The following is a 25,420-nucleotide window of genomic DNA, read 5'->3' as shown; positions in this document are numbered from 1 at the left end:
GCAATTTAAATGCATAACAATAAATAAATATTAAGAAAGCATATAAAAATAATTTCCACCAAATAAAAATCATAGAAATAAACTCACTAAAAATCCAACCAATTTAAAATAAGAGAAATTATTTTAATTACATAAAAATAATTCCTTCAGTAAAAATACACTAAAATACGGGGTGTTACAATATGTCTTCCTGCGCCTCTATGGTGGCGCATGGAGGCCACACGGTGCGTATAGTTTTCAAAGTCATCGAGGCACGGCGGCGCATAAAGACCACGGGCGGTTCCGCGTTGTTCTAGTCGATCAGTGACAGTAGTGTTGCATGGTAGGGCGCATGTCGACTGATGGTAGTCGAAGTGTAGTAGATCTGACGAAAACTGAACCGGGGATGGGAGGAGAGAAAAAAAAAACTATCATGAAAGCATATTCACACAGTGATAGTGAAAATAGAATGGAGATGAAAAGGAGGGTGAAAAACATATTCACACAGCTCTCACTCTCCTCTCCGACGGAGACACTCGGAGTGATTTGGACTTTCTAGAGAGAATAAAGAGCTTCTCTTTCTAGAGAGAAGGAAAGTTGTTTCTAAAGCCACAATTCATTGATGATCTTACTAGCTCGATCGATCGCACACTGACTAACAGTCTAATTAAAAAAATCATTGATCACCATATATATCCAAATTAATTATGTGAAATTGTAAACGGATTATATATTATTAACTATCAACCTAAACATATATAACCATATATAGAAGCCTCCGCTCCTTTGACACCCCAAGATAATTCAATTTCCTTTACAATAGACCGAAGTCCTATCCGCGAGGTGAAGAGTGCAGCTCTTTGGAGCTAAGCAACAATTGCAACTTGGATTAAGCTTCATCTTTTCACCCGAAGATTGGCAAGTCATATACTCCACATCTAAGCAATAAAGTGGGCACGCTTTCACGTTCATGATCATGAATATCTTGATCTGTGGATTAATGGAACTCAATAAAATTGCACCTGGTCATTAATCAAGAACAGTAAGAAAAAAAAACTTGCAAAAATTTCAAATCAGGGAAAGATCGATCGTGGTATTAACTATGATGAGATTTTTGCTCCTATTGCAAGACTTACCTCTATTAGATCTTTACTTGAATTGCTGCTGTTCGGCTTTGGAAACTCTTTCAAATGGCTGTTAAAAACAAATTCCTCAATAGTGATCATATTGAAAAAGTTTAGATGCAGCCTCCACTTGGCTATGAATATCATCCATATAAAATTTATCATCTTTTTAGAGCTCTTTATGGGCTCAAATAGCCTCGTCAGGCTTGGTTCGATAGATTTCGGTCAATGGTTTCTCAACAAGGCTTTTTTTTTTCTAGCTCATATAATTCTGCCCTCTTTCTTCATACTACTGGTGTAGGTAATATCCTTCTTCTCTTCTATGTGGATGATATGATTATTACTAGTGATGATATTGTTGGTATTCGAGATTTTCAAATTTTCTTAATAAGAATTTTGAGATGAAGGATTTGGGACACATTAACTACTTTCTCGGCCTTGAAGTTAATTCGAGTTCGGACAGTTATTATCTCACTTAAGCCAAGTATACTTATGATTTACTTTCCAAAACTAGTTTGACATACAACAAGATAGCCACTAGTCCACTTGAGTATAATACCAAACTCCTGGCCATTGATGGTTCCCACTTTCAGATGCAACACTCTATCAACTGTTAGTTGGCAATCTCATTTATCTTACTGTTACCTAGCCTGTCATTTCATGTCTTGTTCATCTGGCCAGTCAATTAACGAGTACGCCTCGATCTACCCATTTTGTTGTTGTTCTTTGAATTTTACACTATATTAAGGGCACTTTGTTTAATGGTCTACACTTCTCCTCACACTCATCTCTTAAGCTACAGGCCTATTCTGATGCAAATTGGGTTGTTAATCCCACTGATTGTCGCTCCACCACTAGTTACTATTTCTTACTTGACACTTCTCTAACAGACAGTTGTTGCTTGTTCTAGCATTGAGACTGAGTATCGTGCCCTCGTTGATACGACATTTGAACTTTTGTGGTTATGCTGGCTTCTAACAGATATGAGTGTTCCTAAAGCAACCAGTTCTCCTATTCATTGTGACAATCATAATGCAATATAGATTGCACATAATGATGTGTTCCACAAGCATACCAAACATATTGAGATTGATTGTCACATCATCCACCATCATCTTCATCACGGTGTCCTACAGGTACACTTAGTCCCTTTTGAAGATAATCTTTTTGATATTTTTATGAAATCACATTCACTTGGTGGGCTTGGTGATCTTGTTTCCAAACTCCAGTTGGTTTTGCCACCAAGAATTTGAGGGGATGTTACTATGTGTATATATAGAACAAATATATTTACAACCATGAATTGTGCAACTGTCGCATAATCGCTTTAAAAAAAGGAATAAAACATGAGACCCACATGAAAAAAGTAATTTTTTAATAGTGGACCCCATTCTTTTTCAAAACGATTACGCGACGTTTACGTACTTCATGGTTGTATGTAGAATTACTCATATATATATCTATATACATATCTTAGATTTAGCATATTACCTAATATTCTTAGAATGTTATGGTAATATTCTTAGTTTCATGTAATTACTCTAGGTTAGAATATTTCTTCCTTGTTTTGCCTTATTTACTTTGGTCATATTCAACTATATATAGGCCTTATTGTTTTACACTGTTGTGTAAATTGTTTCTATATTTCACTATTGTATCAAGAATGTTTACAAAAGATGCCTTTATAGGCGTGTGCTAATAGACTAACAGATTTTACTGAGGCTAGAATATTTTAAACCTAAAGGTGGTGCGGTTTGTTACAAGAGGTACAACACATGTAGTGCATTTTGTTACATGACTGCACCAGATTCTTTGAGCTCATATGTGTGTGAGTTGGAAGTTTCTACAAGGACTGCTTTAGCCTTGACATCCCCCCTCAAGCCAAGCTGCAGATGTTGAAGGCGAAAACTTGAACACAGTGCTGTAAATCATGCTGCTAAGAGTGGTTTGGTAAGTATGTATGCAAATTGATCTTTTCTAGAAATGAATGCTACTTTCAGCGATTTATTTAGAACTTGATCACGAACAAAATGAAAATCAATCTTAACGTGCTTTGTTCATGCATGAAAATCTGGATTTGATGAGAGGTAAGTCGCTCCCATATTATTACAATATATCAAAGGAGCACGATTAAGATTGACACCAAGATCTCGACAAAGGTGTTGCAGCCAAATGACTTCGGCAGTAGCGTTTGTAATAGCTTTAAATTCAGCCTTGGTGGAGGAACGAGTGAAGGTTGGCTGCTTCTTTAAAGACCAAGAGATTAAGTTAGCTCCAAAAAAGATGCAGAAGCCACTGGTTAAACTCCTGTCGTCAGGGCATCCAGCCCAATCGGCGTCAGAAAAAGGAGTGATGTTGGAACAACATGAGGGGGAAAGCTGCAAACCGAGGTTTGTTGGCTTAAGGTATCTCAAGATATACTTAACAGCTTGCCAGCGAGGTTCACAAGGGGCATGCATAAATTGGCATACCTTGCTGACTGTAAAAACGATATTCGGTCGTGTAAATGATAGGTATTGCAACGAACCAACCATGCTACGATATAATGTGGGGTCTTGAAATAAATTCTTAGTGAATGCACTGAGCTTGTCCGAGGTGACCATTGTTGATTTCACAAGTTTTGCTAAGTGCATGCTTGTTTTATGAAGCGAGTCAGTAGTATACTTTTGCTGAGTGAGAAGTAACCCGTTGGAGTTGAACGTTGCTTATATGCCCAGGAAGAAATGCAAGCTGCCGAGATAAGTTATAGGGAAGTCAGTCTTCAGTGCAAAAACGAGATCAGAGATACATAGAGGTGAGGAGCTCATGATCAACAAATCATCAACATAAACCAACACAAAAGTTGTGATGGAGCCAAACATGCGTAAAAATAGCAACGGGTCTGCTGAAGAGATTATAAAACCAAGATCAACCAAGTGGCTACTCAACCGAGAATACCATGCACAAGGTGACTGGTGAAGGCCCTAGATGGCTTTATGTAACCTGCACACATGAGACGGAAATTGGGGATGAGAGAATCCAGGTGGTTGGGTCATGAAGACAGATTCGGTGAGAGGACCATGCAAGAATGCGTTTTGCACATCATATTGTCGAATGGGGCACTGTTGAGAAATTGCTAGAGCAAGGACAAGTTGAACTATTGTGGCCTTTACCACTGGACTAAAGGTTTCTTCAAAGTCGATACTAGACTATTTAAGAAATCCCTTAGCGATGAGTCGTGCTCTCCTATGCTCGATTGAGCCATCGACAAGTCGTTTAGTTCGAAAAATCCACTTGTAGGTAACCGTGTTGGTGGCTTAGGATGATGGAACCAAAGGCCAAGTGTGATTGGCAAGGAGTGAATTAAACTCCTTGGCCATTGCCTCGTGCCATTCGGGATTTTTCTATGCAACAGTGAAGCTGGAAGGTGACTCAAGGATGGAATCAGTTTTAGTGAAGTGAGCACGAGGAAGGGGCCATCGTACCATGCCATTAGTAAATTTTTGAGGACATAGGATGTTGGTCTGTGATCAAGTCACCATTGAGTGTGCATGTTGCTGAGAACCAGACTGAGAAGGACTCGGTGAAATTAATGATGGAGATGGAGAGGAAGTAGGAGGTGGTCCTTGAATAGAGGTAGAAGAGGGTGAAGAGATCAGTGGGAGAATTAAGTTAAACATGGGTAAGGCCACGTGAGTAGGCAACAGATTGGGCTTGGCCATGGGTAGGTTTGCAAAAAGAAATTTTTGTTCATTAAATTTGACATCTTTTGAGATATAGGACCGACCTGTTTGTATGTGATAGCAGATGAAGCCCTTATGGCCAAGACTAAGGCCAAGAAACACACATGAAACCAATCTATAAGAGAACTTATGAGTGTCGTAGTGATTAGTTAATGGCCAACACCTAGTACTAAAAATGCATAAATCCTTATAATTTGGATGCTTGTGATGGAGAAGTAGATGGGGGAGGAATTGTTGAGTGATGGAGATGGTAAGAGATTAATTAAGTAGACGGCATGACAGAATGCATAAGGCCAAAAAATGAGAGGGATGGAGGCATGTGTAATAAGAGCTAACCCGGTGGTTATGATGTGGCGATGTTTCCTTTCGATGATGCCATTTTGAGTATGTGTGTGGGCATGTAACATGATGAGTTTTGCCACATGAGTTTTGAGTTTTAAAGTTCTACTTGAGCTTTGAACTTAACAACTATATTAAATGCTTGTGACTTAGTTTTGAGAGGAAATAACCATGTGTAACGAGAAAATTCATCCACAAGACTAATGTAAAATTTATGTCCATCATGATATACATGTGGTGAAAGTCCTTATAAATTTGAGAAAATAAGATAAAATGGTTCAGGAGATCTGTTTGGCTGTGTGTGAGTTGGGACTTTATGGGATTTTGCCTCAGTACATGCATCACAAAAAAATGGTAACATAGAAGGGTCATATTGCAAATTATGTTGATGAAGGATAGATCGAACTAGCTTAATAGAGAGATGGCCTAGTCGAGAGTGCCATAATGGGATGGAGAGAGAGCTAGTCTGAGCTGATAGAGGTGCAGATGGTGGGAAGAATGAGTAGAGTCCGTTATTTGTTGTCCTCGGGTTGCAGTCCTTAATACAAAAATAGTTAGAGAAAAATTGAAAAAATACATTATTATCAGCACAAAATTTCCGGACATAAATAAGATTTTTCTGGAAAGAAGAAACACAGAGAATTTTATTGAGAAGAAAAGTGGAGTTGGGAAAGGAAAAAGAGGTTGAACCAGTGTGAAAAATGGGTACAATGGAGCCATCACCAACTCGGAGCTGTTCATCGCCGTGATACTCAGTAACATGCATATTCAATTTAGCCAAATCACTAATAATATGGTTGGTAGCCACAGTATTTGGATACCAGCTCTCATTAGCAGTGTAGGTGGAATAGGAGAAATTAACGATGGCTGGGGGTGCCGCTGTGTAAGCTTGGTTGAACAGATAAAGGCAAGTAAGAGTAAAGTGACCTTGTCGGTTACAAACCTGGCATATCAAAGAGCTGTTAGTGGGTGTTGAGAAATTATTGCCATTGTTAACTGAGAAGGAACCACGACCATGGTGAGAGTTATGACAGCCACCACTACGGCTGCGAAAATTATTTCGACCTCCATTAGATCCTCTGCTACATTGAGCAGGAGGAAACTTAGCAATGAAGTGAGCTGAGACATCAATGTTGAATATGTGTGCATTGGAGTGATGGAGCATGCGAGCTTCGTGAGCTAGAAGATGACCAAGTAATTCATCAGGTGAAATAGGTTCGAGTCGAGTGGTTACCGATGAGACGAGTGCATCGTACTCATTACCAAGGCTAGCAAGAATATATGGCACAAATTCTGTAGGTGGAAGAGGACGACCTACAGCTGCCATGGTATCAACCAATGTTTTAGCTCGACGAAAGTATTGAGTCAACCCCTTTCTTTAAAGAAGTAAGTTGTAATTGAGCTTAAATGAGGCGGGCTTGAGAGATGGAAGCGTAAGTAGACTCAAGAGAGAGCCACACAGCTCTAGCAATTTCACAACCAACCACCTGGGCAATAAGAGGTTCAGAGAGGGAGGAAATGAGAGCAGACATGACCAATTGATCATGCTGAAGCCATACATCATAAGCAAGATTTGGGGTAGAGTCATCGAGCTCTGGTTTTGAGGAAGGGCAAGAGCCATCAACGTACTTGTAAAGTCACTGGCCACGAAGGTAGGGAACTAATTGTACGTTCCATAACAGGTAATTCTCGAGTATGAGTTTAACAGAGATGGTATGGGAGAAATTTGGGTGAGGTAGGGTGGGAGAAGAGAAATCGGAGGGGGCAACCATGGATGTTAGTCCTTTAAGGCTCTTGATACCATGTTGTGTAAACTGTTTTCTATATTTTACTATTGCATCAAGCATGTTTACAAAAAGATGCCTTTATAGGCGTGTGCTAACAGACTAACAGATTTTACAGAGGCTAGAATATTCTAGACCTAAAGGTAGTGCGGTTTGTTACAAGAGGTACATCACATGCAGTGCATTTTGTTACGTGACTGCACCAAATTCTTTGAGCTTATATGCGTGTGAGCTAGAAGTTTCTGAAAGGACTGTTTTAGCCTTGACATACACACACAAAAAATTATACAAATTATTCTCCAAAACTCTCTATATTTTAACAAATTGAATGATTATTGGATATCTTAGCATTTAAATGTTAAGAGACGAGAACAATCGATTTATTTACTACAATCCTTTCTCTGTGTTCACTTACTCTGTAAAACACATCCAATGTTTTTTTATTAGATGTAAACCCATAGGCATATATGTCATTTTTAATAGACTGATCAACTTAGATCCAGTAATTCTTTTTTGTTTTTTACTGAAAATATACTGTAATATAAATGAATATATAAGATCGATTAAAGTGAATAAATAAATAAATTTATATTTCATTAAGATATATATTATGCCCTACTCTCTCTACGGTACCACGATTTGCGTTCGAGACAATGTGGATATGATCATGTGCTTCCACATACAAATATTTTTGGGATACCTGTATGGTGGCTCATGTAACAGGAGAGAAAAATAAAATCCATAAAGAATTTAAAAAGTGGTATTGGTGAGCATGTCGATCTTGCCACGCCATCATTTACCAAACAAAAAAAATATCGACGTGGCATAATCAGACAGATGCAGGAGCTTCCCTTTGGTATGATCATCACCGCAGAGAAGTAGAAGCTTTCCCTTTGGTATGATCATCCGCGTTATGCACAAACTGAATGCGCACTCAAAAACAGTGAATAAAAAGAAGATTCTTCCTTCTCCTTGACAAAGCGAAGCCAAAAAAATCCATCTCTCTTTCGTAAGTAAATCCCTCAAAATTCCATTTCCATCTCCATCTCCATCTCCAATGAAAACTTATTGAATTCTGGGATTTCTGTTTAATTCAGAAGAAATGACCAACAATAGCAGCGCCAACAGTGACAGTAACGGTACCAACATTCACAATCAAGATCTGGGCTGGTATTTCTTGGAGCTGGCGCGTCTCGGCGCGAGCAGAGCGACGCATTTGGAGGACACGGAGGAGCAGCTACCCAGCGAACTCAACACCATCAACAGCTCCGGGGGGTTCCTGCTCGTGTCCACTGATAAGCTTTCCGTAAAGTACACGGGCGTCAACCTACACGGCCACGACGTTGGGGTCGTTCAGGCTAACAACCCGGCTCCGGTCAAGCGACTCGTCTACTATTTTGAGATTTTCGTGAAGGACGCTGGGGCCAAAGGCCAGATCGCCATAGGCTTCACAACTGATACTTTCAAGATGCGGAGGCAGCCCGGGTGAGTAAAGATTTTTTTTTTCTTCGTTTGAATTAGGGTTTCTGCTTGGTTTCTGAAAATTTTTCCTCTAAATGTAATTCAAGTTGGGGTTTTAGCCTTATTTTGGGTTCCAAATTACTATAACCTAGGGCTTAAAACTTAGAACTCAGTTCAACTGAAGTAAAGGAATTTGCAAATGAATTGCTTCGCACTGGGATAGAGGATTATAATCATTGCTTAATGGTTATCTGTATATTTGGGATAACAAACTCGGGGTTCAGGCATGTTCTTACGACGATGTCGGCCCCTAAAATACGGGTTTAAAGAAGTGATAAGAAGCCCTTCAATCTCACCAAGGCCTCGTAGGAGTTCACTTGAACGAATCTTAATGTTGCAAGTGTAAACAACAGCTTGTTATACCTCTACAATACTGTAGAAGCAGATGTAACACTTCTGAATTAGGTATCCCTACGTAAACTAATAACAAAACTGTACGCATGCTCGTTGCAAATAGGAATAAATTGGACAAGACCCATAATCGAACACTTTTTTTTTTTGTCAGTAAACAAAATTTTTTGGATGATAGGATAGGCAATAACCCGAGTACACGGGACATATACAAGAGCATCACCTATGCTTGATGATTTAGTGATACAAGAAATTCATGCAACTTCATACCACAAAAATCTATTACAAAAGTCTGATGGAATATAGTATTAAAAAAGAAATTTCTAAGCTCATCCATTGACCGCTCAATATCTTCAAAGCTTCCACCATTGCTCTCCTTTCATGCACCATTGACATATTGGAACCATAATTGAACACCTATAGATAACAAAAACAGATTCCTCCTAAGTGGAGACTAGAACCTTGTAGCCTGCAGGTCGAGTCAAGTCATATCCCATAGTATTTACAAAGAAATACCACCAAAAGTAGTTATGCAAAGGAAACAAAAACCAACAAAAGTAATACACTAACTTTTGTGGCAGGGCCGGCAATTTAAACCTGCACAGACAGGCAAATCTTTGGTAGGTCCTTTAGAAACAACATCATTCTAGCGTATTGCATTGGTTAGTGAATTACATGTTCAAAGCTGCCGTGGCCTTTGAGGAGGTCACCACTGGCCACTGCATACGTGGAAAAAATAAATGAGAACCATAGTCTGGTATGCAGCCCTTGGTTGTGCCATTTTACACAGCTTTGAAAACTGTTGGGCTAGATTAGCATGCCTTGTTAGTTATAGTTATACAGCCATGCCTGATTGTATTTATTCATTTATTGTCTATGCGGTAGGTGGGAGGCAAATAGTTGTGGATACCATGGGGATGATGGAATGCTTTATCGTGGACAAGGAAAGGGAGAGACTTTTGGCCCAACCTACACAGCTAGTGACATAGTTGGCGCTGGAATTAATTATGCTTCACAGGAATTCTTTTTCACGTGAGACATTTGCCTGCAACCTTCAGCTTATTTGTTGTTGGAATCAATGAAGCTTTATACATTCTTATGTCAACATTTCACTTGGAAAAAGATGGAAGTATCATTGAATCTACTTTGGCTCATGGTCTCCTATTGCTAAAGGGTTCTAATTGTTATATGTGCTCTCTTCATTATCTCCAGTAAAAATGGGGCCGTAGTAGGAGCAGTGTACAAGGACATGAAGGGTCCCTTATTTCCAACCATTGCTGTTCACAGCCAAAATGAGGAGTATGTTGTACAATTTCTTGAAAATCCTTATGCATCTTCTGTCATTACTCTATTGTAAAAAGTTAGTTTCTTGTGTTTTTTAATGCAAGATTAAGATAGTGCAGATAGCAATCTGAATCTGGAACTTTTGCTCTTCCAGCGGAGATGAATTATTTATGGTGTTTTATAATCTAAAAATGGAGTCTTTTTAACTTCTTTTGCATGGATGGCATATTTATGCTTTGTGCGTGTTTACCTATAAAAGAAGAAAAGAAAAAAAGAAACTATTGCTGTCAACATCATAAATCAGTTATCTAGCCACTTAGCTCTTTTTTCAAAGATATAGAATTAATTAGTTTTTTTAAGTTAGAGGTTTCCATCCATGGCATGTAAGTGCCTAACTAGGATCACTTCCACATTTAAGCAAATGAACAAGAAATCTACTCTTGACAGAACTTCATGTCGATAACTTAAATACTATCTATGATGGAATCTTCCTAAAACCTAGAAGAAGACAGAATATGGTGAATTTAGTTATTGAATCTTTCAAAATTTTTGGATTGAGTGGGTTATGTCATAACAAGTGGTAGAGTTGTTGGCATGTTGGTATCATCATTTTGAAAATCATAGAAACTCAAAAAGTTTCTGGTTTCCCCATGTTTAATTTGGTGTATTCGGCAAGAACACAATTTTTGAACTTTTGAAGATTGAGAGAGGACAGTGATAAAGTTAAAAACAATTGTGGTCAACACTCTATGTTTTGATGGCTGCTCATAATAGCTCCCAACTCTCTAGGTTCTTAGATTTCAAAGAATTTTCCCCTTTTTCTTCTTCTAGCTAGTTGTACATTTCCTTTTGTATGCTTCCTGTGCGCTTCGCTTGTACCCTGTGCTTTTAATAAAACTGCATTACTTATTGAAAAAAGTATTGGTTTGCATTAACTCGGACTTTGTAGCAATGAAATTTTGATGAGGTGTGTGGATCTCTCTAATTGGTAGTGTGTAGGTAATAATCAAACTTACGATGGTGTGGAGCACTAGATCTTGACCCCAAAACCACTTACCCAAGATTTCAGTTTGGTCGGGGGCTACATGTGGCAGTATCCATATTCCTCTTTCTTATACTTTATTGTTCTCAGGAACTTTAGTTTTTACGCTGAAGGTGAACCTTTTCTATACACCCTGTATAAATGAGTTTGCCTATAGATTTTCTTCCCATTGCTCGGCCATTTTTCGCTGACTTGAAGAAAGTTTCTATCTTTATATAAGTAATTGAAGACTTTATTGAAAAACATAAAAGCATAACCCAAATAAATAGGAAGTATACAAGAGGAACACCTAACTAGAAACAGAGAAATAGTAAAGGCAGTCATGGAAAAACCATCCATTGAAGTCTATAGAAGCTCCCAGCGGAATAAGGTATTAAACTTTATCGTCTGTTCGCGACTCTCAAAATTTCTATCATTCCTTTCATTCCAAATGCACTACTAAACAAGTAAGGACCATTGTAATACCCCCATATTGAGTATAAGAGGGCAATGAATGGGATCCCATATTTCCCATGAGAAAGAAGTTTTTGCCTTTTATAATGATTCCAAGAGGATTCAATTATAAGCTTGACTAGTCTTTTGGAGTGTAATCCTAGGCGTCGCTTGAGCTTTCTTTGGTTCGTTACAAATGATAAAGTATAAGAGGATGGTGAATGAGATTCCACATTGACTAAAGGATAGGAGTTCTTGCCCTTTATAATGATTCCAAGGGACTCCAATTGTATTTTTTTTTATAAGTAAAAATTTTATTCTTCAAAATGTAATAGATGAAGCCCATGTATACATAAAGTATACAAAAGAAACACCTAGTTACATACTAAAACTTCCATACAAAAGAAAACCAGCTAAGTAAAGAACTTATAAAAAATTTTGAACCTATCCAATCTCGACCAGGCCCTTCCGTTTGAACAAGTGAAATCCCCCTTGCTAGAGGGAGATCCACCAAGTCTAACTCAAAAAGGAGAGCTGAGAAATCAGCCATCGCTGAACCTGTGCTAGAGTCCCCCGATCGCTCGCTCGGAAACTGAGTGATGTTGAAATCACCCCCGATACACCACGGAAGATCCCACCAACTACAAAGGCCAGCCATCTCATCCCAGAGAAGTTTTTTCTACTGTCGTCATTCGGCCCATAAACACTTGCAAAACCCCAATTAAAACCATCATCCACATTCGAGAAAACACATGCTACCGAATGATCCCTGATGCAATCCTTCACAAGATTAACTACTCTCTTATCCCACAACACCAGGATACCCCCTGAAGCACCCTTAGAAGCGAGGGAGGTCCATCCTGCATAAGAGCAATTCCACAAACTTCTAATGATGTGCCTATCAATAAACTTTAGTTCGTCTCCTACAAACAAATAACGTCCTTCTTCCAATCCTGTAATAAATTCTTCACTTTTAGGCGCTTGTTCGGGTCATTCAAGCCACGAACATTCTGATAGAATCTTGGGCTTCATGGATTGCCAAGATTCACCCTATCCTTGTGACGCCCCTTGCTCGCACTACCCTCCCGTGCATCATTGTTAATGGAGTAGGCAAGTCTCTTAAGCTTCCTATCCTTCTTAATTGCGGATCTGTCTAGCTGAGGTTGGCTTGCCTTTATTGCGATGAAGAGAGCTTGCAACTGGTCCTCATAACCCTCATAGGTCATACCTAAGAAATGACGCATATCGTTAACCTTCTGAAGGAGCCAATCAGTTTGCAAATCATCCCAAGGAGTTGCTGGTGGCAACGAACATAGAGGACGAGGCACTTCCCCGAGTTCACACGGGTCAGTTAGCTGCACACGAGCCCCTAGCTCCTTGCACACTAGTTGAAATTCTGACCCATAGGAGGAACCTCCGTACGAGACCCTCCCATCAAAAGAAGAATCATTAGTGTCTTCCCTCTCTGTGCACAAGACCTTTAAAAGAGTCTCTGAGAGGCCTAGAAGGTGCAAAGTATGAAAGATGGTAGGGGCAATTGCCAAATCGCTAATGCATGGAAGATGGTACCTTTATGTTTAATGTGGTGCACATTGAACGAAAGAAATGACTGTTGTTTTGAGGATAGGGAATGCTCTCCGGATAGTTTTAGGGACTTCTTCTTTCATACTTTGTTGCTTTGGGCCTCTTCTATTGTATGGGATGGAGCGAGTCTTAATGTTTTGTACGCTACTATCAGTAGCACGTAGTTTGTAATTAGGCTCTTTTTTGTAGACTTCCTGTGTATTCCGGCTTTGCCTATTTACGTGGATCAATAATACTTTTTTTTACCTATAAAAAAAAAAAAATTCCAGAGTTCATCTACATTGCGTTCCCTATTATTAAAATATCTTTCATTCCTTTCCAACCAAATGAACCACATAATACACAAAGGAATCATCTTGTTTACTTATAAAAAAAAAAAAAAAAACACTAAGGAATCATCTTCCATGCAGCTGCCACTTGGGAGCAAGTATGAAGACTGGTCCAACTTGCTAGTAAATCGACCATTGCTTTTGGCATAACCCAGATCAGTCCAACTCTTCTAAACAGACCATCCCACAACACATTAGCCACATCACAATGTGGAAATAAATGAATGAAATAAATGAATGATTGATTCCGTGTCTTTTCTACACATAAAGCACCAATCCAAAACAATCATTCCACACTTTCTCAAGTTATCTATTGTTTGAATATTCCCTATTGCAGCTGTCCATACAAAGAAAGCCACCTTTGATGGAACATGAGCCTTCCAATTGTATTTTTGACTGGTCCTTTTGAAGTATGAGCCATGATGTGTTTTACGCTTTCTTTGACCATCTTACACTACTACAATTTGTAATTGTGGGCTGTCATATATATATATTTTTTACGATGGGGAACCACCCCATAGCAGAGCCCTTAGGACTCACCCATGTAACCTAAGGAGAGACTAGCACAACAACCCATTGCCATGACCTCCCACTTAAATCGCAGTTTGATCCCAGGGGGAATCGAACCTGTTGCATGGGGCACATGTACACAAGTTCGCCCTTACTACTAACCTTTTGGGCTTAATACGTATAGCCATCTCCAATTAGCAAATAGGTATACTAACCTTTTGGGCTTTGAAGGTAACCTAACTAGATAAAAAAAGTCATTCTGCAAGGCACTGATGATCTCCCAATGAAGTAGAAGGTGATCAATAGATTTCCTTTTTTTTTTTTTTTTTCCTGTACATACATCACCAATCTGTCACAAGGATATGATGTTCCTTAGATTATCCATGCTGAGGGTCTTCTTAAGGAGGTTGTCTACACAAAAAAGAAGAAGAAGAAGAAGAAGAAGAAGAAGAACTGCTCTCAAAGGCACCTTGTGTAACGTCCCAATGGAAGGCCCGAACCATAGGGCCTATCTTTAAAAAAACTAGTCAATGATACAATTGGAGTCCCATTGAAAAATTATAAAGAGCAAGAACTTGTCCTTCCTAAGCAATGTGAGATCCCATACACTTCCTATCTTTATCCTTATTGTATGGGATATCACACCTTGGCTGTCCAAATCCTTCTCCAAGATATTCTGAGGGTATAACAACTTCTAGAACGTTCAAACAGTGAGCTTCACTTCCTTGGAATGGGCCCAAAGAATCTTATATGCACCTTCAATACATAATCTTGTGAGTGCAAAAATAACTCCATGAAGGCATCAACCTCTCAGTCATGAGTTGCTCTGAAAAACTATCTATCTACTGAGGGAGCAATTGAAGAACTCCAATTGATTAGCCCATTAAAACCTTCTGCTTGAAGAAAGTACGATTACTTGGTTGAAGCTGCTGAAAAAGTTCCGCACGCTTGTGCTTCCCTATGAGTCCATTTAGATCAGTAAAAAATACTATCAAGCTTTTATGTTTGATAAACTTTATTCTGTAGTCTTAAGTAACCTACATTCTCCAAAATGCTCTTTGTGATGTCCCACTAATTCCCACATTGGGTGGGAGAAGCATGATAGAGGTGAATAAGCATGATAAAGAAAGAATAAAAAATACTATTTGAATGGAATAGGAAAAGAGTAAATAGTGAGATGTATGATGTTCTGGAAATATGGATGGCTAAAATAGAGGGGGAGGTTTTTTCTTTGACTAAATTAGCTAAACTTTTGAAGAATTTGTTTTCCAATGTGCCCCACACCGATCCTGCTAATGTGAATGTTCTGAGCTTTCATTTGTTATTTTGTGAGAAACAAATTAGAAATCAGAAGCTTCTTTTTTGCATTTGTGAAGAATACTAAATCACCCCTCCCGAAGTCTTGTTGCACTTACTAGTTGTTCTATTAGTCATTGCACAGTAATTACACTTATAGTCATTGCATGGCGGTCAAATTTACTGTTCATTTTATCATAGTGCACATTGACTTTTCAGCCGTGTATATGATTGAATTTTCCAGGTTCAGGTCAATTTTGGGCAGAAGTCATTTGCTTTTGATGTTAAGGCAAGATATAGTTCTCCTCCTTATGCTTCTTTTTGTTTACAGGCTGTATGTGGGTCAACTTTGCTTTTTTGTCCTGGTTTTTATTCTCAGCTACTGTATTGGGTGATTACCTAGGCTGAAGAATGTGAGATAGTCTAATAATATACATGCAAACCACACTTACACCTCAGCTTAGAGCTCCACATGCACACTTGAATACACCCGAGTATTTCTAATATATCCACTACATTATAGTAACAGCACCATTTTAGCCCCTCCCTTTGAGGTAAGCGGCTTTCCATTTATTTCATTTCTAAATTTTCCCCCAATTCCTCTCCTCTCAGTAATGTGCAATGAGGTTTTAATTAGTTAATATCAATATATCTTTCATCGTCAAGGTGTTAGAGTGTTAGGAGAGAGAAAAACCGCTCCGTACACTTTCGTTCTCATACATTTTTTTTTTTGCATGAACTTGTATTTCGATTGTGTTAGTGATTGTTTGAAAGCCCGAGTATTGTTTGGTTGGGGGGTTTTCACACTCATCTCTGTGGACAATGGATCCTTTGAAACTTGTGGTGGGTGAAGCTAAGGCTTTCGAGGTAGTAAGGGAAGGAAAATATGTGCTTATAATTGAGAGAGGTTGGAAAGGGGTGAATGAGATACGTTTGGGGGTAGGAACGCCATGTTGGTTCTCAAAAGCCATGGAGGATTGTCTGAAGATAGGGAGGAAGGAGTTTTATTCCATTTACAGGGAAGGAGTTAGGGGATACATTGCACAAAAAAGATCTAACTTTAAAGGCTGCTTTATGGTGCTGGTGCCATCTTCATACCAGAAGATAGGGAAGGGAGGGGATGGAGGAAGATAGTGGAGGCTCTAAGGAGGTTGGGGGTGTGGGTGGTGCTGCGAATAGGCCACCACGTACGATGATGACAACGCAACAACAACCGCTATCTCAGACATATAGGGAGGCTTTGCAACCCAGGAGTGGAGCTAGTTTTGACACAGTGGCAAGCTCGAAAGGAATGGTAGGCTTACAAAGGAGTGTTGCCGTCTCTGTGATTGCACAGGCGAGGGAGGAAGGTGGCAGTATTGATGTCGTACTATTTGAAGAAAGGTAGTACCATGTTTTACTTGAGTTGAAAAGCCAGATAGAGGAAATGCAAGGAAAAATAAATTGGTTGATACAGTGCGCAGAGGAGCAAAATGGGGTTGGCCTGGGCTCGGGAGTGGGCTGTGGCCTTAAGGAGGATCTAATTTACAAGGGGTCTCAGCCCGTGAAGCTAAACAAGAGCCAACAAGGGCCTTTAGGAGATGCTAAGTTGAAGGGGAAGATGAAGGCAGTTGGGTTAGGCCTGAGCAAAAGCCCATGCAAAATCTGGAAGGAGAAGGGTCTGTGCATTGGGCCTCAACACGTCTTGGGTTTGAAGGAATAGCTCGAAACCTTTGCCCCGGTGAAGGTTCTTGGGCCGGACCTGGAACAGAACTGGGTGACGGTCAGCTGTGATGCTGGTGGTGGTCCGGTGGGGGCATCTCTGACGCTGGTAGTGGCAGAGGGGGATTTTGTGAAGCCCAGTGCAGACGCCGAAGGCCTGGAGTTGAGTCCAACAAGAGAGGGAGCTGCACAGGGATGGGCGCCACCCTGTGGGCTGCCACAGATCATGTCAGCGAGACCTGGGCTGCCGCAAAACTCGCCGTCATCCTCGGACCAAGTTTACAACAGCACTGTGGTGGAAGAAATGGCCTACGATGGGTGAAAGGAAGGAGAGAGGGAGTTAGAACTTGCTGTGTTGGAGTATGAGGGTGTGTTGGAAGAGGGGGAGATAGAAGGGGAAGGATCTTTGATCCTGTTTGAGCCATGTAAACACTCAGCAGAGGGATGGAGTCTCCAGGAGAGGATCCTACACCAATAAGTATGATTCCTCCTACTCTCTTCTCTGATTGGGTTCAGAAAAAGGTGGAGGAACTTTAGAGTTGTATGGGGATTTTGTGTGAGGGCTATGAGGATCAGATTAAGGCACTGATAATAGCCATTGAGGCAGGCCAAAATGGAGTAGGGTAAAAAAGAGAAAGGGAGTTGAAGAGGCTGACCTGGTCCATTAATTATGACGAAAAGGAGGGGAGTACAAGTCATGGAAGAAATAAGGGGAGGGCTGGATTAGTTGTTAAATGAAGCACAAAATATTGATTTGGAATATTAGGGGTTGAACGAGATCAACAAACGCCTCCGTATAAGATCTCTCTTAAGACAATGGAAGATGGATATTATTTGTCTACAAGAAACAAAACTGAAGATCATCACTAGAAAGGGGCCTTGGGTGGAATTTTGGTCATGTGGGACAAGAGGGTTGTGGAAAACATTGAGGAGTTTGTGGGAGAATTTTTGGTGGGGTGTTCTTTCAAAAATACAGATGATGGTTTTCTATGGGCCTTTGGAGGGTTGTATGGCCCCAACTTGGATTGTGAGAGGCGGCTACTTTGGGATGAACTTGTTCTCCTATGTACTTGGTGGGACGTACCTTGGTGTATTGGGGGAGATTTTATCGTGACAAGGTTTCCTAGTGAAAGATCAGGGGAGGGGCACAACCATGCTATGGTGGAATTTTCGGATCTAATATTTGACTTGGGCCTTATGGACATACCGTTGATGGGAGGTGAATATACTTGGGCTAATAATCAAAGCTGGTCAAGATTGGACAGATTTCTCATATCTCCTTCTTAGGAGCTGCAATTTCCAGATTTATGTCAAAAAAGACTTCCAAGGATATGCTCGGATCACTTCCCTGTTATGTTGGACTGTGGAGGTATTCAAGGGGGTATAAGGCCTTTTAAGTTTGAGAATATGTGACTAAAAACAGAGGGGTTTGTGGATTTGATTAGACAATGGTGGAATTCATTTAAACTCCAAGGCACTCCTAGCAATGTCTTGGCTGGAAAATTAAAGGCTTTGAAGAAGGAATTGAAGACATGGAACGAGCAAGTATTTGGTGATGTAACTATACAAAAGAAGAGTTTATTCCAAAAGTTACAAAGCTTGGGGGTGTAGGAGATGGGCATAACCGAAAAGAGCATGTGGTTTCTGAACTAGAAAGGTTGATCCTAATGGAGGAAATTTCGTAGCGACAAAAGTTGAGGGCATTGTGGGCCGTGGCTTAGGGAGGGGACTAGTGCACAAAGTTTTTTCATCGAGTTGTGAACTCACACAGGAGGTTTAATACTATTGAGTCCATGAACATTGATGGAGACTCATCTACAGACCAAGCGGAGATAAAGGATCATGTGGCTGGACATTTTGAACATTTGCTGTCGGAACCTCATGCTTGGAGGCCTACTTTAGATGGACTAGTTTTTGAGTCCATTGACCAAAGTAGTATGGATTGGTTGGAGAGACCATTTGAAGAGGAAGAGGTTCAACTGGTAATCAGAAAAATGAACAAAGATAAAGCTCCGGGACCAAATGGTTTTACTATGGCATTTTTTCAGACTTGTTGGGAGGTGGTAAGAGAGGATGTCATGCTGGTTTTTCAGGAATTTTACAATTTTGGCAAATTCGAGAAGAGCTTAAATGCAACTTTTATTGCACTAGTCCCTCAAAAGGCGGGTGCAATAGAGGTACAAGGTTTTAGGCCTATTAGCCTAGTGGGCAGCATGTACAAGATACTTTCCAAAGTCTTGCTAATAGGATGAGCACGATTATGGACAAGATTATCTCAACGTCTCAAAATGCCTTCGTGAGAGGGAGACAAATCTTGGATTCGGTTCTTATAGCGAATGAGTGTTTGGACAGCAGAATCAAGCCGGGAGAGCCATGTATCTTATGCAAATTAGATATGGAGAAGGCCTGTGATCATGTTAATTGGGATTTTTTGCTCTCTATGTTGAATAGATGTGGGTTTGGGGAAAGATGGAGGACGTGGATTAGGCATTGTGTGTCAACGACCCGCTTCTCGGTATTGGTAAATGGTGACCCTGTGGGCTTCTTTAATAGTTCGAGGGACTAAGACAAGGGGATCCATTATCACCCCTTTTATTCGTCATAGTAATGGAGGCTCTAAGTAGAATGGTGTCGGCTGCGGTAGAGGGGGGATTTTTTTTCAGGATTTTCAGCAGGAGCTACTAATCATGGTTCCATCATTATTTCCTACCTTTTGTTTGCGGATGACACATTGCTGTTTTGTGAGGCAAATGTAGGACATGTACAATCTTTGAAGGCTATCTTACTTTGTTTTGAAGCGGTATCCGGGTTGAAGATTAATCTTGCTAAGACGGGGATTGTTGCGGTGGGTGAGGTAAGTAACATTAGGGGGTTGGCAAACATATTGGGATGTGTAGTTTCTTCGTTTCCATTGAAGTATCTCAGTCTTCCGTTGGGAGCTTCTTTTAAAGTTAAGACAATTTGGGAGGAGGTGTTAGAGAAAATAGAGCGTAGGTTGGCTGTGTGGAAAATGTTGTATTTAACTAAAGGGGAGCGGATCACTCTTATTAAAAGCACTCTATCCAACCTTCCCACTCTATTTCCTCTCCCCGCCAGCATTGCAAATAGAATAGAGAAACTTTAACGTGACTTCCTGTGGTGTGGACTAGGAGATGAGTTTAAATTTCACCTAGTGGGGTTGGATAAGGTGTGTACTCCCTTGAGAGATGGAGGATTTGGGGTTCGTAACATGAGGGCCTTTAATAAGGCTCTATTGGGAAAATGGTTGTGGCGCTATAATAATGAGAGGGGAGCTTTGTGGAAAGGGATGATCGACATGAAGTATGGAAGTGCCCCTGAAGGCCCACCCGCGGGGGGGGGGGGGGGGGGGGGGGGGGGGGGGGGGGTGTTCTAGAGAGGGGAGGGGGCATATGGTGTGGGGTTATGGAAGTACATTCGGAAAGGTTGTGCTCCTTTGTTAGTCATGCTCGGCTGTGTTTGGGGAATGACAATAGGATCAGCTTTTGGTATGATGTGTAGGTGGGAGACACGGAGTTGAAGGAGGCTTATCCCACTATATTTAGAATTGCATGGGACAAAGAAGCTATGGTGGCTTACTTGCTGGTTATAACTCATGGCACACAAGAATGGAACATTAGCCTTACTCGAGATGCACATGATTGGGAAGTGGCGGAGCTGGTGGAGTTTCTTAACCTGCTGTATAACGCTGCTATTGCTGTCACAAATGAAGATAAGATGGAATGGAGACCCTCTAGGAAAGGGTTTTCTGTACGCTCCTTCTATGAATCAACTACCATGCAACATTGGCAAAATTTTCCTTGGAAGAACATTTGGAGGAGTAAAGCACCTACAAAGGTTGCTTTCTTTGTCTGGACAGCAGTCTTAGGGAAGATTCTGACTCTTGTTAATCTTAGAAGACGTGGTTTTATTATCACAGAATGGTGCTGTATGTCTAGAAATAGTGGTGAATCGGTGGACCATCTACTCTTACGTTGTGAGTTTGCATGAGATATCTGGAATTACTTCTTCAGCAGAATGGGAATTGCATGGGTAATGCCGGGAAGGGTGGTGGAACTCCTAGCAAGTTGGAGAGGGATTACCGGGACATCACAGATAGCAGCTGTGTAGAAGATGGCTCCTTTATGTATTCTTTGGTGCATTTGGTGTGAAAAAAACAATAGACATTTTGAGTATCATGAACGATCCTTGGAAGAGTTTAGGAGTTTTTTTTGGAAGACTTAATTTATGTGGGCCATCGCTCTAGATTTGAATGGTCTCAGCTTCCACGACTTCCTTGTAACTGTTTCTAGTTCCTAAATAGGTGGATTCACATGTATACTTCCAGTTTACCTGGGCTATGCCTACTTTCTGATCAATAAAATATCTTATTACTTATAAAAAAAAAAAAAAAAAAGTAATGTGCAATAACTTTTAGTAAGCGTGCACACTTGAACACACCCAAGTATTGCTAAGATGTCCACTATTAATGGAGTGACTTCAAGCATTTGGACAGAAAGGTTACTCCTGTAAGATGAAAGCAACTAAGTGGATTATAGTTAGTGAATTGAAACTAAGAGGATAGATAAAAAATGTTTGTACCATTCTTTCTGTCCTTTTGAACTCAGAAATCACTTGATAATTTTTTCTGGAATTATTGATGTTGTGTTTATTAATTTTTTGTTTTCACATTCGTATCATTTGATTAGGATTTTGAAACACAAGAGAGAATGAAGCAACAAGCAACTATTGAAAAGATATCTTTGCCACCAAACGTCAGTTATGGGTAAGATGATATCAGATAAATCTTATTTAACCAAGACGTGTTATGCTTTGTGGTATACCTTGCAAGGTTCTTCTGATATAGATGACATGTATGGAGTGGTCTGATTTATGTTGATAGAGCTAGAAGTTTATCTTACCATCTAAGCTTGTCTTTCTATAGAGCTTGACTTTTGATTTATGGTAATGGTTATTAAACTGAAATCTCTGCCTCCCTAAATTTAGGGAAAATGCAATTACATGGAATTGGATTAAGAAAAGCATTTTCTCCACCATCTCTCTAAATTTTGTTCAGTACATTGTCACCCTCTTTTTTTTTTTTTCCTCTTAAAATGCTTAATTTGTCAAAGGTAACATTTGGAGACCAAATCCAGCGAAGTTGCAAAGCAAAATCAAATCAATGGCTCATATAGTCATGGTCCTAGTAAATTTAATTCAACGCATTGTGGTCTACCTTACAGTGGACTGTAGAATATTGGCTAATGGCTACACAACTTTACATTGGCTTTCCTGCCAATTCGCTGCCAAATGAATACAAATCCGTTAGTGTTGTTTATTGCTGAGAACTACGTCTTAGAAACATATATATTCCCATGTGCTCCGGGAAGCCATCATATTACTGTTATTTCATCTATGACTACCATTCTTTTCATCTATGACTACCATTCTTTAATAACTAGTTGACTTTTATATGAAACAGAATTGTTCGCTCCTACTTACTTTTTTATGGCTATGAAGATACACTCAATTCATTTGACGTAGCTAGTAAAACTACTGTGCCTCCTGTGTATATGGCTCAAGAGAATGGCTTTAATGAGCAGGACATCGTTTATGCATTAAACCAGAGAAAGACTCTTCGAAAGGTATGATATTTTAGATAGACGATCAATATGTTCATACGGACTTCTGGTTGACAAATCAGTAATAGGAAGCATATGGGTGCAGTGCTTCTTCTTCTTCTTGGATTACTCTTAAATCTTGAGATGGGAAGTTGAGTAGATTCAACTATGTGTGATAGACTCTTACCGTATTTGCAATGCATTTGTGGAGTAACAATTTTGGCTCTTGAATAATTAGGTGGCTTTTGTTTGAGGGAGCACTTATTTTTTTCCATTTGAAATAAACACTCCTTTTTTCTATGAGGTACCTGAACTTTTAGTTTGATCACCAAAATTAATTTAATGGACCTATTTATCCTATTGGGTGCAAGAAGTAATTCCAATATACATAAAACGTTGACCCATGATCACTTAGCTGTGGAGATTCCCTAATCCTTTCCTGGATGTGTGAACTGAAGTTTAAGTAATCATTTCCCTTCAAACTTAAAGAAATGCTGATTGTTGCTTATTATCATCGTACTGCTTTATATTCAAGCACTGGTGTTTTCGCTTTTATTTGCTTCTGCAAATTGCTAACCTATTTTTACTGGATGAAGCTAATAAAGAGTGGGGAGATTGATTCTGCACTTGGTAAACTTCATGACTGGTATCCCCAGATTGTTCAGGTGGACTCAAGTTTCTGTGAGATGCTTTTGCAGTTTTTTTTTTTTTTTAAAGTATATTTGTTAATATTTCTGTATTTACTTGGAAGCATTTGCTGGCCACTTCCGTTGGGATGTGGCTGGAACAGATAAAATTGGGTTTCAGAGATATATTATAGAGGGCTTTGCTATACACATCATCCTACACACACCACATGTTTTATTTTTTATTTTTGTTTTATTCCTACTAAACTAATTGTGTTCTTCTACTCATTATCTATATACCACACATTTGATAAGGGAAAAAATAAAAAAATAAAAAAAACCATGTGTGGTGTGTGGTGTAAGGATGATGAGTAGAATTTTTCTATAACTTGGGGACATTAAGATGAACTACTAAGCCTGTGGTCTGGTTTTGGTTGGCCAGTCAAACTTTCTTTTGGTGGAGTAGACTCATATCATATGTTTACATTATGAATGCAGTCCAGACATCCAACATTTTCTCGGGTCTGCTAAGTCTGGAGGTGCAGTTGGACCTTTGTAGTGCTTGTGGTTAAAAAATCCATTTGTTTATTTCTTTTCCTTTTTTTCTCAAATTTTTTTCTGGGCAAGGGTGGTTGAGGCTATAATGTACCTGTTACTTTAACAGCTATAGCAAAAGAGATATGCATGAAGAGAAAAGGAGAGAGGGTTGGGGGTGGGAAGAGCATGGGAGCTTGGGATGAGGAAAGCAAATCAGGAAAAGGAACTATACTGATGTCTTCGCATGATCAGATTACATAGCGGACCTTTTTGCCAAAATTATTATCTTTTATGTCCCTGAAAAGTGAAGATAAATCGGTTGTGCTATTTGCAGGATGATAAATCAGCTACCTGCTTTCTTCTTCACTGTCAAAAGTTCATTGAATTGGTTCGTGTATGTTCTCTTCTTAGCCCTATTGAATTTTCTTACAATATGCTTTATACACACAGAAAGCCAAGCTACTTCAATTGTAGAAGGTTTTTGTTTGTTCCAAAGAAATGAACACAAGTTACCCATTCAAAAGTCCCTTGTCATAAGTGAACTAATTTTAATGAACAAAAACATAGATCTTGGTCTATGTTCTTCTGCAGAAACTGCACTGTGCCATCTGTTCTCATCTTTCTCTCCCTTTAATCTGATTAATTAACTGTACTCGTATCCTTTGACTGAGTATAATTAATCAACTATTTATTCATAGTTTGAAAACCTGTATTTGACAAGTAGGTTGGGGCACTGGAGGAAGCTGTGAAGTATGGAAGAATTGAACTGGTAAAGTTTTTTGGGTTGGCCGGTTTTGAGGATCTTGTTCAGGTATGAAAGAAATCGTTTGCGGAGCATAATAAAACCCTTTGCAAGGAGGAAATACTACTGCTGCATTTTGAGCTAAATAATAACTGTAACTCACTCTCTATCTAGGATTGTGTTGCCTTGTTAGCATATGAACAACCACAGAAGTCATCAGTTGGATATCTGCTTGAAGAGTCGCAGCGAGAAGTCGTGGCTGACACGGTTAATGCCATGATCTTGTCAACGAATCCCAATTTGAAAGACTCACACGCTTGCTTGCAGTCATGTCTTGAGAGGCTACTCAGGCAGCTAACTGCTTGTTGCTTGGAGAGAAGGTCCTTAAATGGGGATCAAGGTGAAGCTTTCCATTTGCACAGAGAACTCGACATCGGTAAGAACTAAGAAGGTTAAGTGCTAGCTGATGCGTTGGTCACACCTCTCCATCTTCCCCTTGATAGCAAAAGTTGCCTAAGCTGCTGCAAGCGAACGCATTGGTTTTAGGTTATGGTATACTGTATAGATGCTCCCTTGCTACTTGGCTGATTCGCAATAATGCTTCACTCCTTGGGAGGAATGGGATGTTCTCTACATGTAACGCGACCCCCACCACCCCCCCAACTTTTACCTTTGAATGAAAAAGTTTGAATTGAATTGAATTGAATGGTAGATTCAGTATGGAAATTTTTAGATTATGTGGAAGACGTTTCATATAATCACTCGTCAATTTAACTTCTTGAAGGTGCCATCTGATTGCAAATGAGTGGGTAAGACTTTTACTTTTCTTGCTATTCCTAGACGAAATGCCTAACTTAAAATCTTTCTTGAAAAAATATCCTCGTACACTAATCCTTTAG

The 25,420-nt window shown here is 39.7% G+C and overlaps 1 protein-coding gene across 2 annotated transcripts; it reads left to right on the top strand.

The window, feature by feature from the left end:
- The first annotated feature begins 7,812 nt into the window (after nucleotides 1–7,812).
- LOC121262339 (ran-binding protein M homolog) lies at nucleotides 7,813–25,114 on the top strand. Of its 2 annotated transcripts, XM_041164776.1 has the most exons (11): nucleotides 7,813–7,957; nucleotides 8,046–8,433; nucleotides 9,706–9,852; nucleotides 10,033–10,118; nucleotides 15,540–15,586; nucleotides 21,705–21,781; nucleotides 22,478–22,640; nucleotides 23,213–23,281; nucleotides 24,114–24,173; nucleotides 24,504–24,590; nucleotides 24,696–25,114. In XM_041164776.1, the coding sequence occupies exons 2-11, from the start codon at nucleotides 8,051–8,053 to the stop codon at nucleotides 24,966–24,968; spliced, it is 1,392 nt and encodes a 463-aa protein (XP_041020710.1). In that variant the 5' UTR covers nucleotides 7,813–7,957; nucleotides 8,046–8,050; the 3' UTR covers nucleotides 24,969–25,114. The 2 variants fall into 2 exon arrangements, with proteins under 2 accessions (XP_041020710.1, XP_041020711.1); XM_041164777.1 differs by having other exon boundaries at nucleotides 7,873–8,433; nucleotides 10,033–10,120; nucleotides 15,542–15,586.
- Nucleotides 25,115–25,420: the final 306 nt, after the last annotated feature.

Source organism: Juglans microcarpa x Juglans regia, chromosome 4S, assembly GCF_004785595.1.
Source record: "Juglans microcarpa x Juglans regia isolate MS1-56 chromosome 4S, Jm3101_v1.0, whole genome shotgun sequence".
In the NCBI taxonomy this organism is placed as follows: Eukaryota; Viridiplantae; Streptophyta; class Magnoliopsida; order Fagales; family Juglandaceae; genus Juglans; species Juglans microcarpa x Juglans regia.
Note: the sequence above shows the minus strand (reverse complement) of the source record. Positions and strands in the feature narration are given on the sequence as shown.